This window comes from Nansenia antarctica (genome assembly GCF_963989245.1).
Source record: "Nansenia antarctica genome assembly, chromosome: 3".
Lineage (NCBI taxonomy): Eukaryota > Metazoa > Chordata > Actinopteri > Argentiniformes > Microstomatidae > Nansenia > Nansenia antarctica.
The window spans coordinates 59050530-59061777 of record NC_137688.1 but is presented as its reverse complement, the minus strand read 5'-3'; the positions used below and the strand labels follow the sequence as shown (position 1 = coordinate 59061777).

Genomic DNA, 11248 nt, shown 5'->3' with positions numbered 1-11248 from the left:
TAAATCCACCTAGAAACCCCGCCCATTGCGTCATAGCGATCCAGCAGCGTGCCATAGCCCAGGTAGAAGTCAACAGGTACCAGTCAAAAGTTACCGCTCATCGAGCGAAAAAAGCTGACAAAACTCGTTCTAAAGGACGCGGTTGGCAGCTGTCTACATTTACAGTGCATCGTGAGTTTTTTCCACCGGACGGATTGGATTTACCATTCCAACTAGAAAGTCCAGTCCGACGGAGAGAAATGTCACAGGAATCTGGCAAGTAAGTACACTGCGACATCATGGTCCATTTGTGTCTTAGTATGACGACAGGTGCGGAGGTGCGTTTATCATGACGCTCCTGGTGATCCAAAACGTACTTTTATTTATTTACGTACTTTTTATTTTAAGACTACTACAACTGCATGGGTCATTTCGTAGTAATTCCACCTGTTGTATCGTTGTCGTACGGGCATTTAGTCAGTTAAGGTTTCTGTTTTGTTGTGTTTAGTAACTTATAGCCTAATAGTGTGCTAATACATAAATCACACAAAATTGAAAGAGGTCATTTTCATTGAATAGGAATCTTTGGTTTAGATTACAAAAAACAAAGACCGGAGAAAGTATCTATTCAATGCAACTATCATCAATTCACCTCTTGTGCAACACACAGTTCTCCCGTTTTAACATCAGATTTTTTTGTTTTTTTGTTTCTAGGGGATTTGGGGGTAAGAGAGAAAAAAACTGTCTTAAGTATAAAATAAAAAAAAGGGGGATGTCCATGTCTATAAACAGTACCATACATCAGCTGTACCCTGCTACTCTACGCTGTCTCACTGTCCTGTGTTGATTTGTATCCATACTCAAAGCAGGATCAGTAATGATAATGAGTCTTCGTGATCTTAAGCAAAACAATGAAAGTCTTATGCATAGAGGTGAGTCACATACTCATAAGTCAACAGTCAGGAAACCAAGAGACAGCTTATTAGCTCAGGCAGTAGAAGACCTGTCCTGCTGGTAGAGCAGGATTACATCTCTCAGAGCTGGTGAAGTTATTATAACATTGTGTTCACTTGTTGAAGGGTTACTCTGCTTAGCTCTGCTGCCCACCTTAAGCGTTGCAAAAGGTCGTAGCTGTATTTTTAAAAATGTGTCAGAAATTGAAATCTACATCCAACTACTGAAGGCCACACACTGCTTACATTTAAATTGTATGTCCCTTGTCTTGTCTTGTTTTGTATGAATAGAGTGGAAGTCAATGTCAAGGTGATAGCTGGCAGTTATGTTTTTATTTGTAATAATTTTCTTGCCAATTCACATTCTTACCAAGCAGTGGCGGACTCAGGCTGTTTGAAGGGCAGGGGCGAAAAGAAAAAAAGGGCACCTACTGCACAACATGGGACCCCATCAGTGCACATGGTCAAGTTTAGACCATTGGAAGGGCAGCCAATAGGGCACATCCTCTAATTTTGCCACTCAAAAGGGCACTTTAGTGCAAGGTTTTTCAACTGTGGGGGCACATGGTCTAGTTTAGACCATTGGAGGGGCACCAATAGGGCACATCCTCTAATTTTCGCCACTCAAAAGGGCATTTTTGCCACTCAAAGGGGCACTTAAGAGAGATGTTTTTCAACCGTGGGGGCACCAGGAGGGGCGGTCACCCCCCCTGCCCCCCCTCTGAGTCCGCCAGTGTTACCAAGTATGCAGTGCATCATCGTGGTGGTGGGGCGGCTGTGGCGCAGGAGGTAGAGCCGCCGTCTAATGATCGCCGGTTGGCAGTTCGAGCCCCCTGCCCTGGCCACATGTCGAACCCCAAATTGCTCCCGATGAGCGGGCTGGCGCCTTGCATGGTAGCTTGGCCGCCATGTGTGTGTGAATGAGAGGCCGTTGTAAAGCGCTTTGGAATAAGACGCTATATAAGTCAGTCCATTTTATCTCAGTTTTCCTGACTGCATCGTTGGGTTTCTCTCTTCCATGTGCAGAAAGAGGGGGGTGCTGGTGCTGCAGAATGACCAAGCGTATGATGGTCAGCAGCAGGCCTACACAGAGGATGATGAAGCCTGGAGGGTGTTCCTGGAGAACCCGCTGACAGCCGCCTCCAAAGCCATGATGAGCATCAACGGGGACGAGGACAGTGCCAATGCTCTGGGCCTCCTCTATGACTACTATAAGGTACGTCCACCATTGGGTGCTTAGGTGGCGTAGCGGGTTAAGTGTTGACCATGTAACCGCAGGGTCTCCGGCCGGGGACATATCCTGCATGTCATCCCTCCTCTCTCTCACCCATCCTTCCTGTCTACATCTCTACTGTATCTGTCAGTGAAATGAAAAGTATGAGTGGGACTGCCCCACTCAGAAAAAAATAACTTTTTTTCTTTTAATAACTTAAAAGAAAAAAAGGTACGTCCACCATCTCACAGAGCCATTTCACCCTCTCACTGGCTCTCTGTCTCTTGCTCTTTAAATAGGTGCATTACATGTATGATAATAATTTTATAATTTTGCCATTTAGCAGACGCTTTTATCCAAAGCGACTTACAATTACGAATTACAGGGACATTCCCCCTGGAGTAACTGAGGGCTAAGTGCCTTACTCAAGGACACACTAGTAGTGGTGTGGTTTCAGGCGGGATTCGAACTCACAACCTTCAGATCACAAGTCCAACTCACTATCCACTACCACTACCCCACATAATAATGTGTTTTCTTCACCTAGGTGCCAAAGGACAAGAGATCTACAGGACAGGCCAAAACAGAGGTTCACCTGGGTGACGCTGATCCAAACAGAATGTAATGACCCTCCTTCATGCCTTATATAGACATTAGTGTCTGCTAACATCCTTCAAAGGGAGTGGAGATACAGTTTTACCAGTTTATTGGACATATATTTATACAGATTAAGAGATACAGATTCATTGGACACATATTTATACAGATTAAGACATACACATTTGTTGAAACAAAAGGATATCATCATTATCATTTGGACAGAAGATACGTAGAGATACGCCTCTCTACTGGGGTATGGAAGTGCGGTGGGGTTTCCGATGGGGTTTTCCGATGCATTTTCAAGTGTGGTACAGCGAATGTCGAAAGTGGCCAGCGGTAAGCTATTTGTAGATGGGTCAATGGGAAAACTCGACTTCCGTACCTCAGTACTGTTTTTCAGATTTTTGGAATTTTAAAAGTTTCTATGACACAATAGTTTAGAGATAATATTTCCTCCTCCTTTTCAGAAACGGTGGTTATATGGTTCCTCTCCAAGACTCGTCCATGGCCATGACCACTCTTACGACCGTCCCTCTCAACTTGGTGGTGCAGGGGAACTCATCCAACCGGGACAAGACTTCTCTATACCCCACCACAGACTCTATGGTGCCCATCTCTACCACCAACACACCCACTTACTCAGTACTTCCAGAGCGCACCCTGCACTCTTACCCTGTGGGCATGTCTGGCACCAACAGCTCCCATTCTGGTGGCATGAGCTTCAGTAGCCAGCTCCACCACAGCCCATACAGCCCCAGAGCCGAGTCCCTGACCCCAGACTCAACCTACCCAGAGTCTTATAAAGACAGCTCAAATGAGGTAGGCTCTTTCTGTCCTCAACCCTTTCTTTCCTCACAAAGATTCTGTTCCATATACCTTTTTTTCTGTTTATTTTCATTCTTCGATGGTGTTGTTTTGAAATGATCCAGTAGGAAACAGAGTATTGCTATTTGTAGGATGGTTCTGAGGTTAACCTGGACTGCTTTGTAACCCCCAGGTATTCCCTCTCTCTGAGGAGCTCCAGCTACGCATGGCCTCCATTAAACCAGAAGTTTACCCTCACTTCAGTTCAGCAGCAAGGTAATATAACACACTCAGCCAAACATAAGAAAAATCTATATATATCTTTTTTTTACACTCTCATCAAAGACAAGACTGACATCAGGATACCCTTGTAGCCTGTTAAGTATTCTCCCTCCTCTTCCCTATTCTCTCTCTCTCTCTTTTATTTTTTTTAGCAGTCAAAACTATGAGTACCTGCTGGAGGCCCCTCAGTCTCTCAGAGTCAAGAATGGCAATAGCAGTGGTCAAATGAGCTATCTGAACAAGGGCCAGTTCTATCCCATCACCCTCAGGGCCAAGGACCTGCCCAACCACAGTGGCCAAGCCCGGGTATGAGCCAATGTCTATACGAGTTCCATTTCTATAGAAAGCTACTCTATAACATTTGCCACTTTACTGCTATAGACCTAAACATGGGAATGCATACATTAGGTCTTTCTCACTTGTTGTTTTTGGATCAGTAGTAGTGGTGTTCCAATGTGTTTATCATGTGGGCTTTCAGAGTGTGGTGATGCTGGTCTTTGCGGATGAGAAGTTCTCAGAGGAACAGCTTAAACACTGGAAGTACTGGCACAGCAGACAGCACACAGCCAAGCAGCGCTGCATCGATATCGGTAAGAAGTTAGACACGGGCGCCAACATACATCAGGGTTCCCGCGCTGGTCTTAAAAAGCCTTAAAGTCTCAAATCCAGCAATCCAACTTATAAGGCCTAAAAAGGTCTCTAATGTCAGTTATTTGGTCTAAAAATGAGGTGCTAGGTCTTAAGAATGACATTGTGCAAGGAAATCAGTCCGACCACATCTATTTACGTGGAAATTAATCAAGCTGGAACCAAAAAAATGCCAATCCGCGGGGTTTGCTTTTTTGTCTGTATGACAGTGAAATCCCTAGTTTCATCACCTCGAGGATGACAAAAAGCTAGCATATGGTGTCGCGGATAGGTCAAAAATGATATTCAAAGAGGTCTAAAAAAGGTCTAAAAAGGTCTTAAATTTGACTTGTTGAAACTTGTAGGAACCCTGATACATGCACAGATGCTCTCTTTCTCCATCGCATACGCACACACACACACACACACACACACACACACACACACACACACACACACACACACACACTATAACAACAGTCATGTTTGCTTTTGTTCTCAGGATGAGTGTGTAAACTATCCTGTTTGTTCTCCCCAGCTGACTACAAAGAGAGTTTCAATACAATTGCTAACATTGAAGAGATTGCTTACAATGCCATCTCCTTCACATGGGACAGTAAGGGTGAAGCACGGGTAAGAGAGAATCATTTCATATACTTCATATAATCCTTTAGTGAACAATATGGAACAATAGCACAACATCTATTCCAATGTAATTCGACACAAGTGTAGTAACAAAGATGTCCAGGTGGGGGAGACATACACTATGAAATGGAAACATTATTCAGCAACAGACAGTTTGTGATGGCAACTGATTTTACACCTGCTATGCAAGAAATGTCACCATTATCATCAGTGGAAACAAATAATATATATTCATGTGTTTCAGAATGGTCTGTTCAGATATTAATTGTTTTCATTCATACATTTGAACCTTCTATCAATTTGTCTTTTCCTTCGTTTCTGCCCCGTCAGATCTTTGTGTCTGTGAATTGTCTGAGTACAGACTTCTCCCCTCAGAAAGGAGTGAGGGGTCTTCTTCTCAACCTCCAGATTGACACATACAGCCTTGAGGACCGTAGTGACAAGCTAGTGCACCGAGCCTTCTGCCAGATCAAGGTGTTCTGTGACAAAGGTGCAGAGCGCAAGATCCGTGATGAGGACAGGAAGCAGTCTCGTAGGAAGGGGAGGGCCCAGGAATTAGCAGCATCCTGTAAGTGCTCCTGATATGATCAATCAATCAATTAATTGTGGTGGAAATTAATTCTCAGGAGACCAGGGTGTCAGATGAACACAGGTTTTTATTTTATCAGAACAAAAACCCGGAGTTGGTTCTGCAGAAAAGCAACTAAATTGATACATTGATACATCAGAATTATATACAGATTCACAGGAGGCGTGAACCTGAACCTCCCATCGTTATCTATTGGTTGTCACAGGGCCTTGGATGACAGATTGGTTGTTGTCAAGGTATGAGTACATTTCCATGTACCTCCACTATTTATTGATCCAATCTGATTTCAACAACGTGGGACAATTTAGTGATGAGATCATCTTTTTCCCCTAAGCTTCTGCTGCTGACTGAACAATAACAACAACATAAATGATGCACATTTAATCATTTACATAATTAAGTCTTCATTACATTTGCTGATTCATACAATGGGATTTTTCCACCACACAATCAATCAATCACATTTTATTTCACTTTATTTCACAAAGTGCTTTTTACAAATGCATTTGTCCCAATGTTTTTTGGCCTAAATTCCCAAAAGCAAACCAGATCAAATTTGTCACTCAATAACCTGAAATAGAGACAGGCCTGGCAAGGCATAGACTGTAGATGGGGAGCACACACGCAAACACAACAACACGCTCCTACTTCAGAATAGAAGTCTCCGGTCTCAGAGAACTGTATAACTGTATAACATTTTTTTTTTTTTTAACTGCAGAAAAAACACACACCTTCATACAAACATCCTCTGCCCAGGTGTCACTTGACATGTTTTTAAAAGTCTATCTTCCCCCACTGTCACAGGTGTGAAAGATCCTCTGCAAGTAAAGCATGTGGACATAACAACATTCAAACTCATGAGTGACATGGATTCCCGGCCTGTCCTCTTCATTCCGGAGGTCCAGTTCCCCAGCACCCAGCGCCACGTAAGTGTTTCCCACTTTGGACTGCAGAACCCCCTCAGACTGGTCATAGTCTGGAATGATTAATGGCTGGCTTTGTTAAGGCTAAAACACACCGGACGCCTGTGCACACGCAGCGCGTGTGCGTGGCGGAACTGCAGCGGCTCTCACTGTTTCGGCTTCCATACTGGCAGCGTGTCTTCTGTGGCTCTAACTGCGGAGCTGCTACTGCCAGCCTTGTCTATTTACATTGAGTTTTGCCTGCAACGCGTGCGGTACGCGGAAAAAATAGGTGAGAGTCAGTCCTAATCTCTAGATGGCATGTCTCGGCAGACTGCGTGAGACGCGCACTGTATGGCTGCTCTAACCCGTTAACATGGGCTGTATGGCTGCTCTAACCCGTTAACATGGGCTGTATGGCTGCTCTAACCCGTTAACATGGGCTGTATGGCTGCTCTAACCCGTTAACATGGGCTGTATGGCTGCTCTAACCCGTTAACATGGGCTGTATGGCTGCTCTAACCCGTTAACATGGGCTGTATGGCTGCTCTAACCCGTTAACATGGGCTGTATGGCTGCTCTAACCTGTTGAATCTAGTAGAAGCCCCACATTCTAGTTCCAGATGCAAAAGTGTAGATTTTAAAAAGAAGAAAAGACAATCAAAACAATCGGTGTTACATATAAGCTATACACTGGCTCAAAATTCTGTGTACATGAATAGAGCCATCAGTGAGGGCTGGATATAAATAACATGTAACTTTAAGCAGAGCGCTGAGTCCTAAAAGAAAGGAAATAAAAGAAAAGGGTCATACAATAATTAGAGACATGGGGGGGGGAAACCTGGGTGGGAAATACAACCTGACCAACTCTAACATAACAGAATATACGCAGTACAGCTGGATCATGATCGGGCCTGAAAAGGAGCGTCATAAGCTGGTGTAACAAGTAACCTTAATGACGTTCAAGTCTCTATCGATCAATAAAGTTAGAGGAAACATTTCAATTCAAACTCAACGTTCAAACCACGAGGAGACAAAGTATTCAGATAATGGATATAAAAATTCTCCCTCCTAGATAGCAGCTTGTCAAGGTCTCCACCACGCCTGGGGAGGGAGACCTTTTCAATACCTATATATCTCAGAGAGGCTATAGGGTGGTTTTGTTCTGAACAATGCGCTGCTACAGGATAATTGAGATTCTTACACCTAATGGTACTACGATGTTCCGCTATGCAGGTTTTTAATTGTCTGCTAGTTTTCCCTACATAGGACTTCCCGCAGGGACAGGTGATCAAGTAGATAACTGATTTGGTGTTACAGGTAATCACCCCTTTGATAGGGTTGGTCTTCTCAGTATGCGGGTGCTTAAAGGAGCTGCAACGGTGGGTGTGGTGGTACATCAGAGAGTTTCAACTCTACCTGTGGTGTAAAGCCAATTTGCTTTTAATAGCAGCTGATTAAATACCACAGGTGAACATTCCTTAGACATGACCTCACATGTTGTCCTGGTGGATCTCAAGTGTTCCCCCAGGGATGTAGAAGAGCTCAAACATCCGCAGACAAAGACACAATACACTTTAGTGTCACAGTAGTCATTCAAATGGACTGACTTATATAGCGCCTTATTCCAAAGCGCTTTACAATGGCCCTTCTCATTCACCCATTCACCCACACATTCACACACCACTGGCGGCAAGCTACCATGCAAGGCGCCGGCCCGCTCACTGGGAGCAATTTGGGGTTCAGTGTCTTTCCCAAGGACGCCTCGACATGTGGCCAGCCGGGGTTCGAACCACCGATCTGCCGATCTTGCGATCATTAGACGCCGCCAGCTCTACCTCCTGCGCCACAGCCGGCCCCTCGTTTGCATGTTGTCCTTATTTTCATTGGTGTATCCCTCAACTAACAGGACATCCTCCTCTTTATTCTTAAACAGGCGTGCCTAGTAGACGGCGGCGACGACGGGTGAGTAACAGTTTGTCTTTTGATACGACAACACAGAACGTATTGTACTATAGTAACATTTCAGTTCTATCAATGGCGACTCTATTGAATTCCATCTGCCGCCTGACGTAAACACCAGAATAAGTCATTCACTGTGGGTTCTCCATTCACTTTTGGCTGATGATAGTCACGCGTTCTGTTCTGTTCTGTCTGCGCTTGTCTCGCTGCAGCTTGGAACAGAAGAGAGCGCTCTCCCACAACGAGGAGGAGTTCGACTCCGCTTTGAACAAGAGGGCCAGGAGAGACAGGCCAGAGAAAGGTAATTTTAGAGACACGCAGAGAGAGAAAGCTTTAATGGTACCTGCAGTTTTGTCTATGTACTGAAGGGCTCAAATCTACAGAGAAAACAAAGGACATTTGGGAGAGAGAGACAGACGGCAAACTGCAGTTTTCTGGCAGAGAGTACTGTGGTTGTGGTGCTGCTCTGGCTCACACACACGCAGCTCAGCTGACTGAAAACATGTAAACAGAGGCCACGTGCTTCCTGGTAGCAAAGCCCTGCCCCCCCCTTTGATGCACAAAACACACACACACACACACAAACTCACTCACCCACTCACACCCATACATATACACACTGTCAGTCCGTTTTTTTCCAAAGGAACGTTGATAATTTGTCCACGTTCAGGATTGGGTTATCAAATTCAACGGCAGGTTGGAATGCTGTTTGCCGTAGTCTTTTCCCGGGCTAGTGTATTTTTTTACTAGGCTCTCAGCCAACTCCCAAGATTCTGAAGGAGTAGAGCAAAATACTCTGGCCTGCTTCCTCCACAGTGTACGGGTTAGCTGAGTTTCACTCCCTCTGCGGGGGAGGGGTGTGTGTAATCAGCCTGAAAACCTCTCATGGCCATGATAGGTTACCTCACCTCAGAGAACAACAGTCTTCTTTGTTTTAAGTCAGGGACAATCCCATCCCACTTGCTGCATCAATGTGTGAATCTCAAGCCAATGTGTAAAAATCACCTTTGTGTAGATTCATTTTATTTGTTCCCTTTTGAATGTATTTCTACACCACTCCAATCTCAGGCTATAATGGCACCTCTCCCAACACCGTGGGTGTTGTTGATCTGGTATCTCACAACTCACTTCCTCCTTTCTCTCTCTGTTCCTCCATCCAGTCCTGCTTTACGTCAGGAAGGAGACAGAGGAGGTGTTCGATGCCCTCATGCTGAGGACGCCCACTCTAAGTGGACTGCTGGAGGCGGTGAGTTTTTGTTTTGAGTGTGTTTCATACTGTATGAGCGTCTTTGTCTTTTTAGTTTTTTTAAAGTATATTGCCATTGGTTGAATATCATATGACGGCTGTTTTTGTAGATTGTAAATTGTAAATTGTGCCACCCCTCTGTCTCAGGGATAGGGGGTTGCTTCCTGTTTGTCTTCCTGTGTCTGACAGGAAGTGGTCATTTGTAAGAGACTGTCCAGGCATCAGCAGTGGAATGTATTGTGTTGTCTAACTCTTGTGTGCACCTAGTTTTCATGGGGTTGTTTGATGTTTTTTTGGAATCTCTCTAGGTTAGTGAAAAATATGAGCTGCCAGTTGGGAAAATCAGGAAAGTCTACAAGAGGTGCAAAAAAGGGTAAGACGGGTGTCTCTGTTCATCATGATCTATATTCTGTATTTTATCTGTATTACTGGGGACATTTACTTTGCTTTTGTATTGTAGAAAAGACTCAGAGGCTAAATGATTCTACTTTACCATCTGCAGGATCCTAGTTCATATGGATGACAACATAATCAAGCACTACTCCAATGAGGATGCCTTCCAGATCCACATAGATGATGTGGGGGGGCAGGTCCTGCTGACTCTGACTGAGATCTGACTGGTCAAGGAGAGTATCTGGACCAGCACGTGGGCGCCATGGAGGTGGACACACATCTTGACTCCAAGGAGGGGCCATAAACAGTAGGATTAGACAACCTGTTTACACAACTGTACTGGACTTCTACAAAGAAACCGATCCTGAGTTCTCCCCCAGTGCATACAAGGAATTTGCTTGTATAGTTGAATAACATGGCTACCTCTCGGACCAAAAAAAGACATTTCAGTATTTCACAGAAATAGGAGTGCATGATTCACAAGTAATTGAGTCATACCCCACAAGTGTTGCATTTTAGCAGTTTTGTAGCTATATTAGACTTCATAACTAACTGACTTCATAATTTCCCAACATGATTGTGTAATAATAGTCTTAGACTATTACTTAGACTCATTTCTTTTAGATTTTTCCTCAGTTTCTTGGTATTTTTCTCTGTTTCGGGTCTATAAATGATATTCTAAAATGCTATCAATGACAGAATAAATATAGCACAATGGAGCGCCTTGTTCTATTTATTTTTTTGAGAAACTGTGTTTCTGGTGGATTATTCAATGTTTTGGTATACTATGTATCTGTGAAATAATTTATTGTAGAGAAGTGTTCTCACAAAAGTATTCCTAAATAAATAGTTGGCTGTTCTGCATAGACAGGCAACGACATGTATACAGATGTATTATGGAGTATCTGACAGTGCTGATATTCATGTCAGATGACAAAATATGTTGAAAGACAGTGGTCAGTTTACAGAAATGGACATTACAATTTGGTGACTGGTTAGGGCTTTTTTTGGTCTGAGTTACTTACTTTTATATTTCAGAATACTTGATGTGGT

At 43.9% G+C, this 11248-nt stretch overlaps 1 protein-coding gene across 1 annotated transcript; it reads left to right on the top strand.

Annotated features, from left to right (window-relative positions):
- Window positions 1-1677: 1677 nt before the first annotated feature.
- LOC308154229 (grainyhead-like protein 1 homolog) lies at window positions 1678-10419 on the top strand (the record flags this gene model as incomplete). Its single annotated transcript, XM_080527398.1, has 15 exons — window positions 1678-1721; window positions 1959-2148; window positions 2693-2766; window positions 3213-3564; window positions 3743-3825; window positions 3987-4137; window positions 4310-4421; window positions 4997-5091; window positions 5434-5671; window positions 6497-6618; window positions 8531-8559; window positions 8769-8857; window positions 9717-9802; window positions 10111-10175; window positions 10305-10419. 15 exons carry the CDS (start codon window positions 1678-1680, stop codon window positions 10417-10419), a joined length of 1845 nt encoding a protein of 614 aa, XP_080383524.1.
- Window positions 10420-11248: the final 829 nt, after the last annotated feature.